The sequence below is a fragment of the Larus michahellis genome, chromosome 4 (genome assembly GCF_964199755.1).
Source record: "Larus michahellis chromosome 4, bLarMic1.1, whole genome shotgun sequence".
NCBI classification, from domain to species: Eukaryota; Metazoa; Chordata; class Aves; order Charadriiformes; family Laridae; genus Larus; species Larus michahellis.
Genome location: NC_133899.1, coordinates 14,703,145 through 14,728,891, shown reverse-complemented (window position 1 = coordinate 14,728,891; position 25,747 = coordinate 14,703,145). Strand labels below are relative to the sequence as shown.

Genomic DNA, 25,747 nt, shown 5'->3' with positions numbered 1-25,747 from the left:
TAACTTCTGACTTGAGTCAAAACCTGCACATTAGAATTCCAGTCGACAGATTTTTCTTCAGGCTAGATACATACATGCATTTTTCCTCCTTCTAGTTATGACTGTATTAGAAATTGTGTATGTATCTAGAATAACAATAGGTAAAGGGATTTTATCAGTAGTTGTTCATTGGTCCATCTTTACTTCCTGTCTTATCTAAATGTATTCATTTTTTCACATGCTGGTTTTAAATTGACTCTGGTAACGCTGAAAGTGTAAGTACCGCCTGCGAGTCTATAAACACCTTTCTTTAAACACATCTTTCTCTCTCACACCTGATTAGATGAAACAAACTTTCCTTAACCACGTGTTTCCAAATTAGATGCTGCTAATTGGTATCTTGCATTGCAAATATGTAATCTAAGGAAACATTTTTTGCAGTGATGCTTTTATTCAAAGGGAATGTGTTTTCATTGGTAAAGTAATGGTAAGTTGGAAAATATAGTATCTCCCTGACGTTAGTGATAAGTAACAGTAAAGACTGAAACTTGGAGATAATAAAACAACAGGATATGGACAGTTGAATGGAAAACTTTGAGAATAATACAATTGAGAATAATACAATAATACAATAATACAAAACCAGAAAGTTTTCAGGTATTCATGCTCAGTTTTAAATGAATGTATATGTATTAATCCTTTATATGGGCCTACTTGAAAGGACTCTTATTTGACCAAGTTATCTCTTCCTAAATCATTGTTAGTTGTCACTTGTCAGAAGTAAGGTTGGATAAAGAACTTCTTTTAAATTTAGGATTGATGAGCACCCTGTAATTGAGCAAACCTAAAAAATGGAGGCAAATCCAATTATTCTGAATGTCTGGAGTAAGATATTAGTCATTTAGATGTCCCCTGTGTAACTGTAAATGAACTAGCCTAAAATTTGACAGAATGAGAGCTGTATGAAATTAAGCAGTAAATATTTAATTCAATTGCAACGTAGTATGTTAAAATAAAACCGTGGTACGTCGTCAGTCTTTCTTTGGCGTTAACCCTTTCTTATAGTAATTCAGCTTTATTAAATTTAGCTTTGCTGCATAGATGACTTTCAGACAGAAGGTTCCAAACTGTAGACAGCTCTATTGAGCATCATTCATAAGCTGTTTGGGATAAAGTTTTGCAGGCAGTACACTAGTTAGGTGCCACTGTGTACACATTGGTGTGAATACCTAAATATTAAAAGTGCTGCAAGTGGCACGTTAAGGATGATATGCTAGTTCAGTATGTCAAGATGATGAAAAAGAGAAATTGAAACAATTTGCTTAGCTCAGGTTGTCACCTTACCTTACAGTTGGTTAATCTGATAGGATACTTGTGTGATACATTAAATGAATATGAGCACTTAACAATTTCAAGTTATGATTATGAGTTCTCAGATATAGATAATACAATATCTTAAATATTGCAGATCACCTCATTTCATTTTGGCTGGACATTAATTCAATATACCCATGCTTCTAACAGTGAAATAGTAAAAAGTGCGTTGTTCATATTAAGCTTCAAATGCAGCCATATGGCAGAAAAATAAAGGCCTAATTTGGGTATTTTTCACAGAAGCTCAAGAAATGTGATTATAAGGTTTTGACACATCTTACAGAGAACAAAATCCTACAATTGCGGGTTCTGAAATATTAACTTGGCAACAGACGAGGAAACTGATTTACTTTGGTGTCAGAATGATGTTTTTTCTCAGGGTAAATGTTTTGCCCTTCTCTAACTCTTTCTGAAAGGGATGGAGCAGATATATGAATGTTCTGCAATATGATTCTTATGAGTAGCAAATTATTTGAAATATACCATAGAAACAAAGAAAAATAAAAGCCTTCCGAAGGAGAAATGCTTGTGTGCGTGCATGTGTGTGACTGCATGCCGGAGGCACTGGATGCCGTTAAGATACAGATAAACCCCTTGTTGTCACCCTTTGAAACAGCAGTATGTTCAAGGTCATAAAGAAGAAGTGGTTTTGGTTATTGCCCTGGGCTCTGACACACTCAGCTAGCTTTACAGAACATAGTCTGCTCTATCTATCTCCTGGCTCTGCCCCCAGAAAGAGAGGAAGAAACTTCATCTGTTCCCATTGCCAAGGCAGGGATGGATTTGAGCGGCTTCCCAGGATACCGACCTGCCAAAGAGTCAGACTCCCAGTCGGTGAAGTCTGAAGGTTTTCACGGTTCCAGTGCGAGTGGCAATGCTACAGTATCAGAGGCAGCAGATCACTCTAGTAGTCACCAGCGCGCACATAGGATCCTTGTGTCTCCCACTAACCAATGGCCACGTAACAGATAAATTCTTTAGAAGGGAGACTTTGCTATACCAGACCTGGTACTCTGGCTTGTTTGTTTGTTTCTTGTTTCAGCCTAATAGCCTGTCTTTCTGTCTGTGTTTGTTATATGTCAGCAAATGTCCAATTTGCTTCATCTTGTCCTATTTTTATTGTGCTAGCAGCTTGGGGTTTGTGTTTTCTATTTTGCTTTGAAACAATGGAAAAATACCAATAGAGATTTGGTTTAATCTTAAATTTATTTAAAACATCATGCAACATGTAAGAAAATTTATTAATGGAGCTGGGGTGGGAATAGATTGTCATAAAATAATGAAAAAGCACTGACATTTTTTAAGTAATGTTTAAGCTGAAGGACCATGCAGAGATTAAGGAAAATGGTAGATAAGTGCACTTGTCCTTTTTTCAGAAAAAAGCAAGAATGTGTTCAGCTTTTGAGTGCATGGTTAATGAAATGATTCCTGCTGACTTGGATCCATTTATCTAGTGTATTCATTGGTTTAAGTCAGGCATGACATAATGGTGGTAATTCTGTCTGTAAAGCTAACATAAATGCTTATGGATTTTAAAGTATCCAGTGGCTCCTAGCTTTGTATTATTATACTCAACTTCAGCAGACTTAAATTATTTAATGGCAATATTTTTGTAATCTCTATTAATTAGACTGTTTATAGTAAATAAGTTGATTTATATATGTATGTTTTACAGCAATCAACAAGCATTTTTACTAGAAAATGTCCCATGCAATAACGTAAGCTGCAAGAGTGTACGTCGTATGTTTAAAGTTTTTTGGGAGCTCTCGGATCTAAATCAAATCAAGGATGCAGTGGTAGCAACCTTCTTTGACATATACGAAGATGTAAGTTCAACTCTTTACTACAGCAAACAGCATCTCTCTTTCTGCATTGCTGTATCTCTCTGTGTGCCCTTGGCAGACTGCTTTGTAGAAATGCTGGCTTTGCAGCACGTGGCAGGCAGGGCCTTCAGCCTGGGAAATTCACTTTTGAGATGCTCCCTGGAAGGTGAGCAGACAGCAGCAGCCCATTGCTGCCAGGACTTTGCTGGTCCTCCGTATGCTCCATTTGAGCTGCCCGCTTCAATGGCAAGAAGCAAGCCATGGACCACATGCATTGTCCTGGTTACCTGTGGATGGAGCACTCTGTCCTGAATTACCACAGATGATTAATAAGATTTGAAAGATATTAAAATTAGTAGCAAAGATGTAAACTTTGCCTCGCACACTCTATTTTTTTTCTTTGTATCTCTAAGGGGATTTGTTTGCTAAGTTTAGATGTTATGCAGAGTAAATCAGCATTCTAATGTAAACCTTTTTTTTTCCTTTAGGGAATCTTGGATATCATTGTGCTAAGCAAAGGCTACTCCAACAAGGACTTTGCTATCCATACATTAAAAAATAACTTTGAAGCAGATGCCTATTTTGTTAAAGTTATTGGTAAGTTATCACTGTATAATCAAGTTGAAATGGGACCTTGAGAGGAAAGTGAATATTTGAGCCTCTGTATATGATAATATTATGGTGATGCTCCGTGTATGATAATAATAGAAAAGAAAAAACAAGAGTGTGGAAAATATTAGTGATTGAAGAGATTCAGCATTGACCACAATGACCCTTAAATAAGTATTCATCATCTCCTGAGTTGTTTTTTTGTTTTTTTTTTTTTTCTTACAAGAATGCATGTCTTATTTCACTCTAGAGGCAGGCTAAATCTTTCCTCTCATCCTGGATCTTTCCTTCTGTATGTTAGCAAAATTCCTAAGACAGATACTACGTCTTTAAGAACTCATTTCTCATCTGGCTTCTGAAGGAAAACCAAGAATTATCAAGTGTCTAAAAATATGATCTGCAGGGAAAAAGCACATGGAACCACGTTATTCAACCTAAAAGAGAAATGTAAGGAAGATCCATGTCTTCAGTCCATACTGATGGCGTAACAATGGAGGAAGAGTGTTCTGTGTGTCCATGCAGGATACAACATAAAGTAAAAAACTATGAAGAGTAAATAGTAAGAATAATTTCCTATATAATGAGTTGTGAAATACTAATGTAAGTTCCTGGAGAAGCTGCAGAGTTACCAACATTAGAGGTCCTGACAATTAGGTTAAGAAATTACATAGTATATTTAATTGGTTTTTGAGGGAAAGGGTCGGACTAGCTGAATTTGAGGCCCTTTCTGTGAATGCTTTGTTCAGTACCTTCGCTTACCTCCTCACATAACATAATGTTGTCTATATAAAAATGGCATCAGATCTACACATATCTATCATTCAGCTTAGATTATTATTTTTAATATGTGATGCTATTTAAAATTTGGAGGAAGATTAGCTCATAACTCACTAATTTGAGGAAAAACTTAATTATGCTTGCACATATAAATATGTATGCCATAGTGAGACAGAAAAGACCCAGAAGAAATTACAGTAATATTGACTTGAAGGAACATGCCTTGTTTGACCACAATGACTGCCTTTTTATCTTGCCTATTTTCAGAAACCTAGGCAGGAAACAATAGCCAAGCGCACTTATTTTCATTTGTGCCTTGAGCGGTTGCAGTATTTTCTTTCCAACGGGGACTTCTGTCTTTTTTTGCTGTACCTCTGTCATATCAAGCCTACTTGACTTGGAGGTCTTCTCTGTATCGTCTGGAAACGATGCAGAATCTAGTGCAAAATGGGCTGCTTTCATTTCGGTGACGACTGGCATGGTGTATATTTTGCTTATGCTGCGTGATCTATTCTGCGAGCCAGTTTGTTTCCATGTGTGAGTCAGTTTGGTGTTTTCAGACGAAAAGCATTACACGGCACAAAACGCATCTTACTGTAAAAGCGTAGAATGGCAATGAACATAGCAAGGGTGTGTGAATTAATTAGAGCCCTGGTTTAAAAGGCTAGAGTTAGATTATGATATTTGTAATTGAGAGTAATTGCGTGTCCTGCCATGTTCTTCCAGACTGCAAAGGTGTTGAGCTTTGAACTCATTGCTTGTCTGTCTTCCTTGATTTTTTTTTTGAGCCTCATTTTAAAAAATGAGGCTGTACGTGAGCTTATGAGGACAAAGGTAAACAGGAACAACTAGAGGTTCACCTTCAAAAATTGTATTTGCCTTCATGTTATTTAAATGTATCTAATCCTTCTAAAGCACACATTCTGCGCACCGTAAGATAAACAGAACTGCAGCTGCTACTGGGGGCTGGTGTATTTATTACCTTCTCCTTAGCCTGAGCTTTATTCTCATCGTAATACCCTATAATGCTTTGTCATGTTGATGGAAGCTTCTTAAATAATAATGTATATGCTTAGTTTAATTCACACAAGCATGCAGAAAATCCTCTAGAAAAATCTTATGCTTCACAAAGCCATGTTATAATTATAATTGTGTGATATTTTAATGGGGAAAAGAGTAATTTGCAACGTGCTTTTTGATTCATTCTGCAAATCTATCTTAAAAACTGGAGCAAGCCTTTTTTTAGCACCCTTTTAGGGTGTCAGTATTTTTGCACAGAAACCCGTGGAAATGGGAATTAATGAGTAGTCTAAAAATATTTTTACAGTGGTACAGGGGAGAATATTTCTAACTAACGTGCTTTGCGCAAGTTAGTACAGCAATAAATGCATTGTGTTCCTTCTTTGGCATATGGACAATGAGAAAGTTTTGCTCATTATAACTGATGTCAGATGTACTTGGTCAGATTGTTTGTTCCAGTAGTGAAATTGAACAGCAAATTGCAGTGTGCCGTTTTGCATCAAAATAGGAAGAGTTGGTTCCACTTGCATACACACTTATGTATAACATATAAAATAAGCTTGTAGCTTTAGAAGTCTATTTGTAAATACACACAGTCTTAAAATTCTGCTTTGCCACACCTTCCTTACCTTACCTGTCCAGATTTTTAATTGTTTTTGACTGTATAAAAATAATAGATTTTTTTTTTTCCTGTGTTTAGAAATTTCAACGTTTTTAAATCGCAAGCAAAGGACGGTAACTTGGAAGTCATGACTTGCACACAAAATACTAGAAATGTTCCTTCACTAGAACAGTGCTATTTCTGACTCCAGTAGGGAATGATTTCTAATCGGACTATTACACTATGAACATTTTATATGCACTTTTTAGTATTTCACTGTCCCCACACGTTCTGTACACAAAACTCCATGGAGCCTTAAAGTAGACAGAAAAAGCTTTAAAAAAAGAAATCCCAGTGGGTAGGATGAACTGCCCTCAAATCTGGTCCAAATCTTAATTTTTGCTGTCTGCCACGCTTGCTTTGGGATACCATAACTCACAGAAATTATGGTTTTGTTCAGCTTCAATACTGCCTGGTCTGTATCCTCTTCCCCACTCATAGCCATTATTGGGCTGCTGCTCAACCACACTGTTGTCATTTGAAATCAAATGCTGCATCAGAATGACACCTTAGCTTTCTGTGTGTGTTTTCTGTTGTTTGTTTTAAAGGCATTTTACTACTGATATTCTAATGCTCAATGTGACAGGATGTTCTAGGTTGTAGAACAGATGGCTTTCATTGTCCGTCATTTCGTTGATTATAAATAAGTGTTAAACAGATATTTCTGTAATTTAACTGATTTTTGAAACTAATAAGCTTCAAACAAGTAATTGAACAACTGCCACAGGTTTTAGGTATTAAGTAGCATTATACACATCTGCTTATAATACTTTTGAATTCATGGAATAAATAGGTAATGGGATTTCTGTTTGTTACAGCTTTCGTGAATTGCTTTAAATCAAGATAAAAAACTATCCCTTTACTTACCTTTTTACCAGTTAAAAGAGTAAAGCTGAATCTCTGCCAATATTTTTAAATTATTAGAAATGAAGAACACTTAATAAAACGTACAGTCCGCTATTTCAAAAATGTTTTAATTTTGAATTTGTTTTAACTGACAAGTCTCTCCTTTTGAAGCTGGTTAACCAATGAGGTATGATAAAACAGTGACTAGCCAATTAATTTCTTCAAAGGGTATACTTCAAACAAATTAGGAAATTTTTTATACGTTAACATAAGTCAATCGGAAGACATGTATTTTCTTTATGTCTTTTAATGAATACCTGACACTATTACTATACTCTAACAGATTTCAGAGGTGGTGCTTGTAAAATAGCTTGTTAGCATAAACACTACAAGCTCACTTTTTGTTTTTGCAGTTCTCAGTGGCCTCTGTTCTAATGACTGTCCTCGGAAAATAACGGTAAGTGTAACGATAACTTGCATTATTTAGCTTCAAAGCTGAGGTCTAATTATACCAAAAACTCTCCACATATTAAGATGGTTGTTGATTGGAAGAATGGGTGATCCAAACCATGACAAGGCCTGCATACTTGAGACCCGTACCTTTCGCCAGCTGCCTGCTCAGAGATGAAACCAGTTGACTGATGGTGCAGTGAGCTTTGTTACCCAGCATCGTGGGGGCTGGGATATAACAGATACAAGAACAACTTGTGTAATACAGCTGGATGCCCAGACTGGGTAGTTTGCCAGGTCTTGTTCGGGGCAGTCAGAAAGGCCAGGCAGAACGGATTATGGGACATAATCCCATCATCAGCCACATAGCCACTTCCAGACTAGAATACAGTAAGTGGGTACAATAAAGGACAGACGGGAAGGAAATATACTTAGTTCTGATGATTCTGCAGATAGCCACATATACATGTGCTGACTTCTATTATTTCAATTATTTTAATCATCTCCAGGGACCATGCAACTTGCCCACCAAGCTTTCAATTAGCGCATTATTTAGCAGTGTTCCCAATGAAAGTTGGCCTAAAAGAGGAATTTAGAGGAACCAAAGCTAGCATTAGTACTTTTTAGCTCTGCAAAAATATGAAATTTAATTTTGACTTGAAAATACACAAACTGCTTCAACTGGGACCAGCTTTTTCTTCAAGCCTGTCTTAAGACATGGGGTTTAATTTTTGATATAAAATAATACGGGAGTTTGATAGCTTAATTACAAAACTAAAGAGAGGTTTTGAAAAGATCATTGAAGCACTAAAGATCTGACGGATTTTTAGTGGATGCCCTGATATCAGCTTGAATTCAGCATTTCAAAAAAAAGGAAAACTTTCTTTTAAATCTATTCTTACAGTTGTCCCCCCTCCTCTTCCTTCCCCAGCAGTGCAGATCACTGTTTCCTTCCCTTCTTACTTTGTGTAAGATGCTTTGTACAGGGTGCGTTTGTTACGGTTCATCACTCAGTAATCCGCAACTCCCTTTGATTTTTTTTTTTAAAATTTATTTCTTTATTTAATTTTTTTCCCCATAACTGTACTTTGATGTTTAAGTACATTTTCTCCCTCAAGAGAATTTGCTTAAAATAGATATCAAGGAGTAACTATTCAACTACTTTCATGAATTAAATAAAACATTGCTAAATAATGATAACAAAATTTTGAATTTTTGTAGTATTTTTCAATTCAGAAAGACCATCAGTATAGTGCATTCCCTCAGAAAATACCAAATGGGTTCTGCCAATTGATTAGCCTTATTTTGAAAATCAATTTCCACATAATGCTATGACAAAACAGTTGCAATATTTTGAAATTATCTATGCCAAAATGAAATCATTAATCTAGAAACCAAAGAAACAATTTCTTTGGTTTACTGTTTTATTACTATAGCTTTGTCTGTTCCTAAAATTTTGCCTGCTTTTTCCTCCCCCGCATTGTAGCCTTTCGGCGTTAATCAGCCTGGTCCTTACATCATGTACACTACTGTAGATGCAAATGGATACCTGAAAAATGGGTCAGGTAAGATAACCTCATAACAAGTATATGCATGGCATGCTCTGTCTGCATATACTTCTCAGCAACCTGAAGAGTTGGAAAGAAGTTTACAGAGTGAAATGGGACTGGTTTTGAATACTGTCTTCAGTTTACAAGGCCAAAACCCCCTAACTTTCTCTTCTTTCTTTACAGATTGCTTATTTATTACGAACATTACAACTGCATTCTTTTTTCTTTTCTTCTGTCCCATGCAAATTGGGCTTGAACAGTTGGCTATATCTTGCCCAATCTGAAAAATCGTTGGGTACAATATTCTCAGTTTGGGAGAGGGCATAAGCTTCTAATGATTTACTTTATCTACCAGTTCCTTAGCAATTATGTATTAAGAACAACAGTGGCCTTGAAATACCTAAATAGAATCTTGCAGCCACAAGGATGAAAGTAATACTCAGTAACAACAGCATGTATTTTTCTGGAGTTGTTCACTACATCTGGCAGGCTAACAGGCATCTATAAAATCCTGAGTTGCATAAGAAAGATAGCGAGGGAATGGCTCCATAATACAAGAAGTACAAGGAAGCAAAGAATCATTAGGTAACAGGGTCAAAAGAAATGGGAAGAAGCAGCGCTTCGTCTAACTTTTAGCTTAACTAGAAGTTTAATCGCCTGAGATGTTGCAGATGCCACAGTTTACATGAGTCCAAAAACAAAGTAGACAAAAAAAGAATAATCCATTAGACCATGGTCCAAGCAGTGCCTAGTGTTAGAATATCCTGAGGCTTATGCTGCCTTCCTAGGTCTGTACTAGTGGCTCCTAGAAGACACAGGTGACTGTACTAAGTGCTCTGTTTGTCTGACAACCGTTAATCTCGCCACCATAACGGACTTGCTTCTTGCTTAGGCAAAACGTGATCAGAGTATGCACATCTCTAAGTTGTGCCATTCTGACTCTTTCCCAATGGTGGCAGTTGGCTGCACCTGTCACTCAAGTCTTACTTCAGATTAAACTCAGATTTAAAAAAAAAAGTTTTCCATAGTTCACTGGGGAAAACTGTATTCTGCGTAACACTAATTTAAATATCAGCAATAATTTAGGGGAGTAAGTGCTGACACCTTAAGGTCCTAAATCAACAATAATGCTCTCACCTTGAATCCTGCGCTCAGGACTGTTAATTCCACCCTAGAAAAAATAAAGAGAAAGAAGATGTTCTGAAATAAGAACCAGATAGCTGCAAAAACATATCCTGATATTCTGTAGCACTTCTGTATTCGTACATGCTTAAATATGGGTTTGAAAGCTTGAAAGTATTACCCTACATTTTTAAACAAACTAATAATTAATGTTATCACGAAAATGCAAAATATTTTTTCTAATTGTTGCACAAATTCATTTTAACAAACTAATTGTGCCAGTTGCACACTCAGCTTCATCGCTCTGAAGGTCTTCATAAGCTAAATTTAGGAAGAGCTTACATATTTAGTCAGAAACACTTAACCCTGTGATGGCTTTAGAGATTTGTAGTTACATTACATTCTGTTAGACTATCTGACCCATGCCCTTAGGCAGCCAGTGCTGGATGGGTAACAACTGGCATATCTCATTATTACTAATTACCAAGATGAAGGCTTGCAAGCTTTGTCAGAGCCAAGTCATAGTACAGCCTGTCTTGTCAACCATATCAGACAATACTGGTAAAGGCCTACACAGCACCTTTCTCCTTGTCCCTCAAAAGCCTGGATTCCCGTGGATGGGAAAGTTACCTCAGTAAGCTGCCTTTGTCTATTTGTGGTCCCTAATAACTTTTGAATCCACTAGCTTACTCAAGTCAATTTTAGCTGGAGCATACATGCCTCAAATAAAACTCTACCAGTTCTGTAAAAATCAGCAGTTTGGTAGGAGACAAAATTCTACATGAGGAAAAGACTTCAGTTAGAGATCAATGGTTATTTGGTCTGGTTTTGTCCCCAGGCTGGCCATATGGTCAGCACACGTGCAGTTGCAATTAGCCATAGCCTGAGATGTTCTTGCCCAAGCAGTAACGTAGGAGCATAGCAGAAAAAAGCTTAGTGTGCTGTGGAGGGTTGGTGGAGAAATAAAAGATAAGGCTAAAAGATGTTGCTGGTTCCATACAGGAAGCAGGGCTGGCATGCAAAGATATGCTGGATTCATATTCATACAAATACAGATATGCTTAGTTTCACAGCTTCTATCCCGTTTTAGAAGGCATTTTGCCTCAGGACAGGTTTCTAGGGATTCCTACTGTGTTATCCACATTACTTTAATCCACATTGGAGTGCCTTTTCTGTTCTGTTCTTCTCGATGACCAGGTATCTTTGGTTTTGTCCTATTTTTGCTTCCATGTTGCATGTTGGCTTTAGAGTTGAGTTTCCGATAGGATACCAGTAAGACCTATACTGTTAAATACAAGGAATTTTGTTGTACCTATGTACCTATTCTTTTTTAAAAAGACAGATGAGTACTTGTTTTTCAAAACAACAAAAGTATAAACAGTTTGGAATGCACTTCATATCTTAGTAAAGAGTAAAAAACAACTCTTACTTTCACAAATTTGCGTCATAAAGAGTGGAGTCTACTAATCTCTCCTTCTGCGGTTAACTAAACTACTTGCAGTTGATGACTGCGGCTCTGTACTCTTGGGGGCCATCTTCTTGCAATATGGACTTATTGGTGAAGCTTCTTCTTGAGAGCTGCTGTGAGAGTTACTAGAAATAACTGTAATTTCTATGTTACAAAATTTCTTTCCAGCCTGCACTAAAAGTTAGTTGAGTGCATTCATTGGGTGAACACACATCTAAATGAAGTTTAAAGCAGTGGAATGTATTTATTCCTTCGGGCTCACTGGCACTTAATGCAGGCCTGCCTACATGTGGTGCACCCATGTGAATATAAAACAACTTAATGAAAACACAGTTTCGGAGTTCCTTTGGCCATATGACATGTACCTGCCTCCTCCATACCTACACGTAATCTTACAATGAGATAATCAGGACTACCGACAAATAACTCTGTTTGCCTAAGTAACAAAAAAGACGTTTTTTGTGTAAGAAAAGAAGCACATCGGTAAAAGCATCAAACTGACCCTTTTTTTTTTTTTTTTTTCTTCTTTATGGAAGTGCTATAAAATGGTTAGAAATCAAAAAAACCTACAACAAAAACTTTGCTTAGATCTGATTATGCCCATTTAGATTCAATGTTTGTGTAGTCAGAGAATATTTTAACTCTTGCTACTTATTTGTAATTTACACAGTCTCAGACTTAGAAATCTGATATTTTAAGTGAACTCATACAAAATATACTTTTAAAAAATTGTGTCTAACAGACAGTAGAATCTATGTTATTAGATTCTTAAAAGTATTTTATTTGGGATATCATAAATAGTAACTGTAGAGAACGGAAATTTAGCATATCTGGATGATAAATTACATGCTGCATTTTAAAATAAATTTGATTTTTATAAATTGACATAATTTTAACCAGAAGGTGACAAAATAATGGGTTTCTGGGATCTTAAGTGCAGAATATCTATTAAAAGGTTAATTCACAGCAGTATAAACTGATTCTAAACCCCACTTTGAGGAAATACAAGTTTAGATGGATTTGTTTTGTGTATGTTTGACCCTTTGGCCCTTACTATTTAAGCAGGCTTATAAAATAACTCAGTGGCAAAATAAAGATGTTCTTCCAACTATAGACCTCTGTGCCATAGAAGAATGCACGTAGCTTACGAATTCCTTATATCTGTGAGGAATAAAGCTAGCTTAAAATTTGGCCTTATTTCACGTATAATTTTCTTAATTTTATTTTTCTTGTTCTCTCTTCTAAGAACAAAAACAAATACACTACTTCTCAAACATTATCTTTAGGGTTTGGTTGGTTTTGGGTTTTTTTTTTGGGGGGGGTGGGGCAGTGCTTTTAGAAATGCAATGTTTTTACAATTTCCTCTAGGAAACAGCTATCAAATATGATTTAATACTCCTATAGTACCATTCATCTTCACTGCTACCATATTTACAATAATAAAAACCTAACAGAGTCCAATCATGATGAATTTCCTTTTCTGTTTTGGCATTATGAAATAGCAGTAATGAATTCCAAGTGCATTTATGACCCTAGCAGTATTGCTACAGGGAACTTTATAATACTGTCTTTGATCAGTTTCTCAACTGTAATATGTTAATAGATTTTTTTTTTTTTGAGTCTGTATAATTCCTGCAAGAACTTTTCAAAGTCACATTTTCTGAAGCTATTATATTAAGTTTGTAGCTAAACTTACTTCTTTTACAAGTCCTACCTGTAAAATTCAGTGAATGTTCTTCTAACTAGAATTACTGCCCTACAGGTTATTATCTTGAAAAACAGCCTGTTACATCAGAATCATATTCTATTTGACTATCAAGAAATACCTCAAGCAACACTTTTATATGTGTGTACTGGTGGGCAATACCAAACCCGCATGGCTTTTTTGGGCCATATATAAACTTACAAAACATCTTTTACACATTAAGCTTTTACAAGCATGGTATCAACATACTATTTTAAAACTAATTTTCACCAACTTATTTGCATTCCTTATACAGTATCATGGAACAATCCATATATGAAGCTTTTACTTGTATTAAAGCAATAATGAGAGAATCTGGTTGTTTGTAATCATATTTTCATATTTTTAAAATAATTCATCTCTTTCCTAAGAAGTAACATGAATAACAACATGGTTCTTTTTCTAATGAAAATGATGCGTGCCATTCAATTATTTTTTTTTCAAGTCATCTGATGCTATTTGTTGTCTTTACCGCTGGTCTCAGCAGGGGAAGAGTTATTGTCTGGAGCAGTGAAACCAAACTATCCAGTCACCTTAAGTTATCCTTCCAGCCCTGGGCTAAAGTAAATCCTACAGTACTTGAAGAAATGTCTACCGTTCTACTTCTGATCTGCCTAATTCTGCAGGTCTTTAGTTCTGAATTATGGTATCTTTCATGTATGCAATATTCATGCAAAGAGTAAAATAAAAAGGCACATATGGCTGTCCTTATCTAATTCATTTTAAGGTTCTTTGATCTGCCAAGCCGTAACTACAGGAAATTTGCATAATTACAAAGGGGTTTTTTTTTTTTTAAAACATTGTTAGAATTATTCTCTCTCCTATTAACATTCCAGTATGTTGTTAAAAGATAGCAGAATAATAATTAGCACATATTCTGTGCTTTTACTTTCACATTGCTCAATTCACTTGTAATCTTAGAACAAGAAATACTGTTAAATTAGCTACAAGGAATAGCAATTGCCAAAATGAGCATTAGAATTGAGAAGTACTGGGTCTTGCATCTGCGGTTAGTATCTCCACAGACCTCCTCTCTCTAAGAGGAAATTCAATTGCAACAGCTTCTTCAAATATTTAAGGAGTTTTATGCTTGAGATCAGATCAGGTCCAGGTGTAAATCTAGAAGTATGCAAACTCGAATTTAAGCCATGCCTTCTGAGCTGCTTCCTGTGATCTGCCTTATCCACTCCCCATTTCTTTTGGAGTTGTCATTTTTAAGGAGACTCCACAGTTAAGTATGAGTGTCATCCTGGATTTTCAGCTCTATATCTGCATTTCTAGGCTTTTATTGGCTTCTAAGAAATTTCTAACATCATTCTGACACGGTGTTTTTCAGCTGAATCCGGGAAGCAACAATGCGTAGCATGAAGTAGATTATAATATCTAAAGTTGAGCACAGAGTAAATTGAAGCTGTTCTTTGGGCACGGGAGGGGAAGGATAGACAAGACGAATTTAGTAAAGCTAACCAAATGCAAGATGTTGGGCTTTGTGGGGTGTTCGTTGTGTGGTTGTGGTTTGGTTTGGTTTATTTTTCTTTTTAAACTTCAGCATTCTAAAAAAAATCATTGTTGATAATGAAATAGTAGCCCTACTAAACTTCCTTGGTTTGGAACAGAATTTTGCATAACGACTGATGCCAGTTAAATTACTGCAGATTGCATCTATACGGCTCTATTTTTTAACAGTTCTGACCTTGGCTAAAATGCAGACATGTCATTTTTGCAAGCTGAAGTGGGTCCCAATAAGGATCCTTTGTATTCTTGAGAAGGCTACCTACTTGATATATTTGGTTTCATGTCTTTTATTACTAATAACACAAACTGATTTTCTTAGAACTAATGTCCTTGTGGACCCAGAACAACATAAATAAGATCAGATACTTTAAATTTAATATGAAGCAGCTACTAATCTACTGAAATGTTTTCAGAAACTGCACAAGGATGGTTTCATATTATAGCACCAGAACAACACAAGCATTTTAAATTTGTTATTGCCTGGTCAAGGGCTGAGGAAGTCAAATGAGTGGGTAGTCCTGTAGTGGCTTCATACTATGAACACCAGGCTGCTTTTAGCCATCAGCATCTTTTTACCCTGGTTTTCCTTCTGATATCCCTTCCTGTTTCACCAAAACCCATCTTTTCTGTCTTCCTGCTTGCTTTCTCCCTCTTCTGTGTAACATCTGAACCCTCAGATACCTTGTCTTTCTCTCCTTTGTAGGAATTCCTGCCCTGAAGCCTGCCTCTCTGCGGGCAGGCAGACAGAGGGATAGGACTGGTAGCTCTGCATTGCCATAGCCACAGCAGTCCTGGCTGACTCCTTAGTGTGTTAACTAGTGGGGCATACCCAAAATATTTTTTCTATATTTTTGTGATGTACCACGTGTCTTTTAAGTACCTGATGAACCCTGCAAGCCAGGCCCAACCTGTCTGGAGCTTCAAGCTGATGTGTTGTTTCATATTTTCGCTTCCACGTAAAATGGGAGAATATCTTGTGTGTTTCAGCCGGTGCTGTGGTCGTCTTAATTTTCTCTCTTAAAGTAAAAATATACCGATGGACTTAGAGTTTGGAATAAACAGGCCCACAGTTGCAGTTTGTGTCTACCAAAAATATTAATCCTGTGGGCCAGGAACAACAGAACAATAAATGCTTAAGGCTTACTCAATGTCCATAAGTAGGAGTAATATTATCATACAAATAATATATGGATTGTCTTCTTGTATGAAAGTCATAATTTGTTTAAGCAACTGTATGACTGAAGCTGTATGGCCTGCTTGCCTTTGTAATTCTCATTTCAGAGCTCTTTCATTTTTCTGGTTTTGCTTGGTTTTCTTTTAAACCTTCCATGACAGAATGACCTTTGACATGCTGTTAAGTCGTGCCCTTCTGTTTTTTTGAAATCTGCTTACTCTTCTCTGTTGTTGCATTGAGTTCTCATGCTGTTTAACTAAATTGGATTGTGAGGTGAACACAAATGTCTAGCAGCTATTATAGTAATGAATTGAAACATAAACATTGCAATATGTACCAGAAAAATGCAAAATAAGCTTAATTTCAATAGCCATTTGACATTCCAGGATTTGTTACATGGAATTCTACTATATAGGAAAAAGAGTGTATTCATGGAACAAGCAGGAGTCATTTAATAATTGAATCAATAGCTGGATTCTGCTGTGAAGGGTTTTCTGTTGCTGTAGGTGGGGATACCCTGCTAGTATGTTTTTCTATATAAATCTCTGTTTAGAAAACTTACTTGAATTTGTAACGTTGCATGCAATATTAGCAAACTTCAAATATTTAGGCATTACAAATTAGACAACTTTCCCCTGCGCAGAGTTGCAATATCAGCAATATGATAATGTCATTGTTTGGGGATTTTTAAGACTTTTTAGTTTCTAGTTTTCCTTCTGTAATTTTATGGTGCAAGGTTATTCTTAATGAAAATGCATATTCTCACATAAACGCATCAGATTTTGAGTTCGGGCTTTCATAAGAAGTATCACAAGTGTTAGCAGTGGTGCAAGTAATAGGTATCAAAGTTGCAAGTGTGCATTTTCAATCCACTTTCCCCAGTTATTTCTGGAAGTCCAGAAAAAGTGGAGAGGTGAAATTGTGTACTGCAGGAATCTAAAATTTCTTATCTTGTGGATTAATGAAAAGAGGCAAACAGCAAAGTCAGAAGAGGGAGACATCCTTAGCCCCTTAGAAAGCTGAAGTTGCCATTGCATAATTTTAAGTAGAAAGAGCTCTTTCTCCACTACTTTTTTTTCCCAATCAGCAACCTACAACCCCAAAGGCAGTAATAAGGGAACTGAAGTAAAGCTTTCAACTAAAGCCAAGGAAATCAAATCTCCAACTTCCTACAAAGCTTTCAAGTTCGGAGTAGTTGGGTTTTGTTTTGTTTTGGTTTTTCTTCTGAAAGCTGCTTTGTAAATTCCTATGCATATTACACAGGTATTTACTTCATTATTATAATTTATATTTTCCCTTTCTTTTGTGGTAAGTGGTTCTGGCGTATTTTCAAACAAAATAAGGAGCTGTCAGCTTCAAAAGATGGGAAACACTTTGGTGTGCAACGTAGCACAATACTGATAATGGCTGTAATGTAAATATCACTGTAGTGTTTCAACTGTGCAGCTTAAGTAAGTGATGCACGTCCACTGTGACATTTTACCGAACTCTTGAACTGACTGTGTCTTATTCCAGCTGTTCCATGCATGTTGTTCACAGCTACGCAGCAATTTGTGCAGCTTCTGCATGTAGTTTTTTTGAATAACTTTCAGTTTTTGTAGGATGCATATGGGTATCTAATCTATAAGAAAGCAGTCATTCATGTGTTAGCCTCAATATTAAGGTAGACGATGGTACAGAAGAATTTTGACGCAAGTCTGAGACTACAGGCTACAACTCAGATACTATGTTTTACACAATGAACTGGGGGGGGTTTTACCAGAAAAGCCGCCCATATTGTCAACAGGTACTAAGAATGTATGGCTAAAACAAAGCAACTCCTTGTTATATTTTCTAACTCTTACATTTTGGGCTTTTTTTGACAAGTTGATTCACACTTCACACAAATCTTCAGTTACTATTTTGGTGAGTGTATTAAAGCTTCTGATAAATGCATCATTTTGCAAATGAGAGGAAAATATAGCAACTGGAAGAAATAATGACATAACATTTTTATTTATGAAAATACATTTAGCTGTTCAGTCCTCTAATATATTGAATTTGAGGGACTTTTGGAAGCCAAAATAGTATTGTTTTGAATTAATCTGAATGGCTTTAATGGACTACTTAAAAGCAAATTATATTTTGTCAAGAAAAGCATAATATATAAAAAATTAAAAGAATGGCGCTTCAGGAGACCACGAGTTTGAAATCGGAGTTTCTGTTAGTCTTTTAACTCTGGATAGTGATCTTGTACGTTCTGCTCTATTATTGCACAAAATAAGCTTATTTAAACTGACTGAACACTATCAGTTTTGTGATTCTATTTATGTAGGTTCAGCTAGTCTGCTCCTAAATCCAGTATTTCACATTATCAGTTCTGTTTAAAGAAACAAAAGAAAGCATTGCTTCCACATGTAAATGCAATCACCTTCCCTTCATAAAGTTAAATTGGCTTCATTTAAGCACTTATGCTGCACAGGTCTAGTCACCCTGCAATAAGCTGTTGAGGACATTGCAATTTAACCCAGGGTACATTGCACTACTCTTAAGCTTTCAGCAAGTTTACATCCATATAATGGAAACACCTTAATTCAGATATAAAAGAACAAGTACTGTATGTGTCATAGACGACACATCATTCTGTTTTTCAGAGAAGACTTTCAAAAGGTTAATGATATGTATTGCTTCAAATTTTATATGCCAGACTTCAAAAATAAGGAGATTGGTTCACAGATGTTCAGAAGGATTTCTGAATATCAAACTCTGTAAAACTTTGTAAGGTTTGGCTGCCCAACATCATTAGCTATTTCGTAAAAATTTGGTCTCTGTCAGGCTGAAACCACTGAAAACTATGTCTTAAAATGTTGAGGTTTTTTACTCTGCCCAAGGTTTTTGAAGCAATAAACTTAGTGACTTATGGTTTAAAACAAAAATTTAAACAGCAACACTTACATCGTAGCCCATGATATCTGGGTGCTTCCAAATAAGTTCTTTGAGACAAGAAGTATAAGGCAAAAGACATAGTGTTGAGTAGTCTTTAAAGTAGTATTAAAAAGTAATAACGTACAACATGGAGAGAAGTTGGTTTTTTTAATTCTTGTTTATAGTAACAGTTCTACTGATGAAGGGAAACGAGCCATGAGGCAACAGCCACTTTCTCCATCTTGCTTGCATAGGCTTCCAAAAGCTTAAAGAGCGATTTTAGTAGAAGAATTAAATCCCACCTTTCTGCTTGAAGATGAAATGGTATGTTCAAATCTTCATGCAATAAGCAGAAAACTGTTTACAATAGTATTACAACACAGCACATAACTAGAGTTGCTACTTAAATTTGAAATACTTCCATGAGTAAATTAATTACCAGTGACAGAGAACTTCAGAAATTACAATAAACTGTTAACAGTACTCTCTGTAATTTCTCTTTTTTATCTTTAATCTTTGTTCAAGGTTTTTATGTTTCTCAGATGAACATTTGTCATTCTTAATTATTTGTTTACAATTCTAAGTGGAACATTTGAGTAACCATCAAACTTTTACAGAATTTATGATAGATATAGCTGGAATAAAGCAAGAAATAGTCTCATATTTGTAGTCAGCTTTAAAGTAAACTGGAACCTTCTATATGCTATCATCCCAAGTCCTGCCTAGCTCATATCTGTCAAATTTTAAAGGCAAATAAAGAAAAGGTATGTGCACATTTTCTGTCAGCTATGTAGAAGAAAACGTTCCTTTCTGACCTTTGCAAATGATCTATTTACATCCTGAAGCATAAGATTTCATTATCCTTATCTTAGTAGGCATAAGAACCAGTGTTAGTAGCCATGAAATTATTCAATGCTTTTAGGAATTCTAGTGCAGTATCTGACTCTCTAACCTCTTCAAGGCTGACTGCACACAGTGTATGACATTTTCTTTTATTTCCTTTAATTTAGTTGACATTCATTTCATTTGTACGATGAAAGAAAAAAGGAAGATCTCAGTTGCAGTCTCCTCATAATCCTAAATATTTCACTCAAAAGTCATTCTAAAAGCTTTTCAATTTTAAATATTACAGCAGCACCTTGGTTTTTTGGGAAAAGTCCTTCAGAATTCAGCAATAGTGAAGGAAATTGTTAAAGAAAATTCTTTATTATGTTACAGCATGATCAAGTAATACATACCTTGTTTGGGTTTATAACTGAGTCAAATTTAATAAACCTACCTTTGTTCCTTGCTACTTTTATATTGGCAACCAGTGCTTTCAGATATTATGTGCTTACTCTAATTTGAGAATTACTCAAATTTTAGATTTGAAAATTGAGACCTAGAGATTGAGCATTTTAGCCAACATCATGTAAGGGAAGTCAGTGACAAAGTGGGGACAGACTCAAATCCTATACTGTTATCTCAACTTATGAGCAAAATCCCTGTTCTTAGAGAAAAGCTTCTCAGATAATGCTGTCTGCCACAGATTCCATAATCTAGGAATTCACCTAACAATGTACACAGTACACCTCACCCTCACAACAGAGGACTGAAAGTACAAATCCTATTTAAATATTTCCACGTCTGCTTGCTCGTGACATGGTGCTGCGTGGGGAAAAAGTAAATCTAAAATATGCCTAATCTTTAAGAAAACTGTTACTGTTTCTTTTTGCTAATAGCATTTTAGCCTAATAAAAAGGTAACTGCATCAAGCTGATTTTTCAGATCTCATCTAAGTGTATTTAGTTGACATTTATGTTTCCTTTTTAAATAAAATTATCATGGTTCTAAAACTACAATAATACAGAATGTTTACCTCGTGATTAAACAGGCCTGTTTCAAAACGTGCCGAACAGCATGTGGCAAGCTTCTTCCTAAAAAGCTGCTGGAGGGTGGGGAGATTCAGGAAAATAGAACCATGAAGTAATCATTTTATTGAATAGGGGTTCAAAATTATCATTATCCAATATACAAAGTAGTTTGTCCTCCATAAGAGCATACAAAAACTGATGAGCTGCTTCTGAAAGTAGGTGTCATATCTTGGTAATCCCTTGGGGTAAGAGCTTTTATAATACTCTTGTACAGTCACTTTCCAGAGACTTCCCACTGGGATGACTGTTGTTGTATAATGGCAAATGCATGCTTGCACTTATCGGGCTCTCTCCAGGAGCTAAGAATGGGAGTTTGTTTCTGTTTTGTTTTGTTTGTTTCTTGAAAGGATGGTTGGCCTTGACAAAAAAGTTGTGGTGGTTGTTGTTTGGGAGCTTTTCCCCAGCTCTTTTCACCGCAGCTGTGCAAGATGCGGTGCAGCTCGTGTGGCCAACAGCCAGCTGTCTGAAGCAAAATACTAACTTCCAGAATTGAGCCTTGGAAGAAAGTGTGGAGAGGTAGAAAGGAGTTGGCTGTAAATTCATTACAAAATGTGAATTCATGTTCTTTAATTCACATTCTGTTACGTTTTGTCACTTGACTTATACAATTTCAGGCATAATCTGTCAGATGTTAAAGCAGAGAAAAATCTGACACTTAAAAAATACTGACTGTATATCATATCTCTGCGAAAAACTGTTGCAACTGATGACGTAAACCTCCTTGTGGTTGTCAAGTACCCCTTGAACTCATTTCTATTAATCTGGTGAAGGGCTGAATTCCCTGCAGTACTTAACAAGGTGCTGGTATCATTCCTGCTGTGTAACCAGATCCCTTACTAAGAGGCTTTCTAGAGAATGAAGAAAGAATCTACGTAGGATCTGAATCCGTTTGCCAGAAATCAAAAGATTACAAGATCTTTATTTAAATGGAATAATCAGATACTTTGGAAATGGGATGTTTGTGAACCTTTTAATAGCTGCAACGCTTGTCTGTTTCCCTACTGCCTTTTCAAGAAACAAAGAATGTTATTTTTCCCCTACAGTCTCTCCTTTCATTATTTATAATTACATGCCCTCACTAGGGCCTGATTTACAACCACTGTAATCCTGTTTTCATTAAATCAATTTATTATTTAAGAATTTGTTCATGAGAGTTTACTTAGCACATTTTGTGATGTAAGAAAAACCAGTAGTTACTGATTAATACTAATAAGAATTAAAGTGAACCTTCACATGTTGAGTCTGAGCTTGTAAATCAATGAGGCAAAAGAATTGGCACTACTTATATCAAAATAAATGCAGATAGCTGATTTCTTCTCAACTTGTAATAAATAGTAGAGATTCAGTTTAACATAGAATCGTCTTACCTATAAATCTAAAGCATTTAAGCTATTCTCCAAGAGAGTGCCCACAAATAGTTTGGAAATGTGGGATTGAGCCTTTAAGAATTAAATAATCATGCGGTTGGTTAAAACTTTTTAAAATTTTTTATTACTGACTCTGAAATGTGTATTTGTGTAGCAAATTGGTGGGTTTGAGGTTGGGTTTTTTTCCAAAATACTTACTGGGGCTTCATTGCTAATTTTATTTCAGCTGGACAGCTTAGCCAGTCAGCACATTTTGCTCTCCAGTTGCCATACAATGTGCTAGGCTTGGGACGTAGCGCTAATTTCCTCGACCATTTGTATGTTGGCATTCCTCGTCCTTCAGGAGAAAAGGTTAGTTGAGATTTAAGATTGTCAACCTAATATTTATGGTGTTACCTTTCCTAATAGAGTTTGGATGTAAATACTGCTAGGGACGCTTTTTTTTTCTTTTCAGAGGCAAGAATATCAAAGTAGTAAGTTTAAATAAAGAAAAGTTTGCCAAAAAGAACCTTTTATGCCTGTGTTTTGGGGGGTGTATAAGCTCTGAAGCTAACACTAAGACCAAAAGATGACTGAAGTTGTCTATAAATGTTAGCACAGGTATATAGTGCTTGTTTGTATGGTAAACGAGTATTCGATCTGATGGTCCCATTAGTATGGTCTCAGCTGTAAGACTCCTGGGGTTGGTCTGGCCAGCCTGTAAACTCACGTAATCCTTTCTGCCTCAGTGGTAAAACCATGGCCAGTACGATGGGAGGCGGACGTTACCGTGATTATCTAATCTTCAGATGAAACATAAAAGTAGGGTCCTGACCATTTTCAGTCTTTAAAGATCAGATGGTACCACTTTAAAAAGTGAGGTATTTGAAGTAGCGTACTGGCCAAATTGTGGAGAATTGCTTTGCCTGCCTCCTTTATAGAATTGGTTCTTTTCTTCTTTCCGTATTATGTTGTTGCTTTGTACTTTTTAAGCAGATGCTGTGTTTCATGTCAGCAATAGTTATTTTGCTTTTTACTTTTTTGTTGTTTTTTTTTTTTAAAGCACTTTGGAGCTTTCAGAATAAAAGGTTTATACAAACATAAGGGAATAATCACTTGTATTTAAAATAAAAAGAAAAGCAGCTGGGTGGTTGTGGGTTTTTTTTGTTTCTCTTCTTGTATATTTCAACAGAAAAATTCTTTGCTTCTAAGTATGTTGGTTTGTTAGTAATTGACATAGCCTTTGTTTTTTCTTTAAGTCCATAAGGAAACAAGAATGGACAGCCATCATACCAAACTCCCAGCTCATAGTCATCCCTTATCCTCATAATGTTCCTCGAAGGTAACTTCATCATTTTGACTTGCATGTCACAAAATTACATTAATTCAGAGTTTAAATTAGGCATTATGTGTAGGCTTTAAAATAGTCACTTGTATAGAAAGTAAATTTAAGAACGATGGCGGGTGTGGGGGGGTTAGTTCTATAGATGTAGTTGCCTCTGTGACTAGGCAGAATACTTCTAAGGTATTTACACAGACTCTTAGATAGTGCCTATAAACAATCAAAATCTATTACCAGCTCATACGATCAAAATGTATCCCCAGCTCAACTCCTGTAAATAATAACATATTTGCTAGATTTACCAACATTCTTTTTGACAAATTGCAAGCATAGTAATGATTGAAGCAAGCATTTTTGTTTCACCAAACATGCAATTTCTGTCTTGTTGCCTATAAAAGCTTTAGTTCAGCCCTTCTGAAGACAGTATCTGTTGCCACAGGTATGAATGTTTTTCTTTAAGTAAAGGGGAATGGGTTGGTTACAAAAGAGCTTGAACACTGAATTCACTTTGCAATTAAAATGTTTATCCCAGAAAGACAGCATGTTTCTCTCTTTGCTATTAGAGAAAACATTAGTCACATATTCCAGCTGCTTTTTGCCGCTTGGTCTACTAGTGAGGTCAGTTGCATTTATCATGCAGAAATGATTCTGACATCAGTTTCAGCAGTTAATTTTACTATAGGACAAATAACAGTTGAGAAGTGATGTGCCACTTGAGTTGCTAATTAACAACCACAGGAATAACATCTGCCAGATAAAGAAAATGTAGTTATAGTCTTGAGGTTATTTAAAGGTATGTGTTATGCAAAAAATATTCTGTCATCTTATTCTTAAACTATTTTTACTTCCCTATAAAGTAAGTTTATGGACACTGTAGAATAGGAGAGGGTAGAATCCCCAGAAGAAATCAGATTTCATAATAAACACTTCTTAATTTTTTATTTTTTTTTTTAATACGGATATGTTGTTTCCTGCGAGGCCTAAGTTTCCTGCCTCAGCCTAGAGCCTCCTGCTAAAGGCTTTCCCATGACAGGAAGCCTGGACTACAAAAAGGGTGTTAACTGAGCCACAGGACCCTGCAACATTCAAGGGATGTCTGCCAGAAGCCCTTAAAGTGCTTAATTTTTTTGCTCTGGCATTCTCGTGCCATAATCAACTGGTTCTGTTGCCTAGAACTGCAGTTGTCCCTGAGTAGACTTCAGACTGAGAGATGCCTAACCAGCTGGACCCCATGAGCCTGTCCAAAGAGGAGCTTCTCATGGGGAGGGAACCATCTGTCTTACAGGCTTATTTCCCCCTGCTTCTCCAGCTCCCCAAGCCCCAGGCAGTTTTGTGGAATGTTTTCCTACAGATTTTACTCTGTTCTGGGCAGAGGCAAGAGCTAAATCTCTTAACGAGACAGAAGTCAATCCCTGAAGATACCCATAGCATTCCTGGAAAGTTAAATGGAAACTGAATTTAGACATGGCATTACCTGAAAATAATTATATTAAGCCATATATTTCCAAGTAAATACCATTAAGCTTCGGTCTCTAAGTATAGCCACTAGCTTCTGTAAACCAAGTTGTTACCTGTCGTTCAGTAGCAGGTTCTTTTTGTCTCTATAAGTGAAATCTGTTTTCTGCTTCCTAATGAAGGGTATTAATGTTTCCTTGGATTTTCTTCTTTTGTATAGCTGGAGTGCCAAGCTGTATCTGACCCCAAGTAACATTGTGCTGCTAACAGCTATAGCCTTAATTGGTGTCTGCGTTTTCATCCTGGCAATAATTGGCATATTACACTGGCAAGAAAAGGTAAGCTTAATTAACTAGATTATTTTCTATATTTTCTATACTATTTAACACTTCCTAATATTTTACAGTCTTGTACATTGTTCTTTTTGAGTAGTTTTCTACAGTATTATTTCTGACACAGACTGCATTAATTCCCAAAAGGTGTTTATTATTAATTCAGTATTTACTGCAAGCTTAAAAATTGGCATTGTTTTTATTTAAGCTGTAAGATGCTTAAAAAGGCAAATGAAGAGCAATATGGATAAGTTTTTGCCATTAAGCTGTTATTCCCAGCTAAATGAGACGGTTTTATTTCATATCTAAGCTTTCTATTTTGCAGAGTTTTAAGGAGTACTAT

General features: G+C 36.0%; 1 protein-coding gene across 1 annotated transcript in view; it reads left to right on the top strand.

The window, feature by feature from the left end:
* Positions 1 to 25,747, top strand: part of ITFG1 (integrin alpha FG-GAP repeat containing 1) — an 86,175-nt gene that overhangs the window by 55,197 nt on the left and 5,231 nt on the right. Inside the window, exons 11-17 of the mRNA XM_074583068.1 lie at positions 3,029 to 3,179; positions 3,665 to 3,773; positions 7,503 to 7,546; positions 9,026 to 9,104; positions 22,523 to 22,647; positions 23,535 to 23,617; positions 25,293 to 25,410. Of these exons, the coding sequence (XP_074439169.1) occupies positions 3,029 to 3,179; positions 3,665 to 3,773; positions 7,503 to 7,546; positions 9,026 to 9,104; positions 22,523 to 22,647; positions 23,535 to 23,617; positions 25,293 to 25,410 (709 nt within the window). The remainder of the gene's footprint in view (positions 1 to 3,028; positions 3,180 to 3,664; positions 3,774 to 7,502; positions 7,547 to 9,025; positions 9,105 to 22,522; positions 22,648 to 23,534; positions 23,618 to 25,292; positions 25,411 to 25,747) is intronic.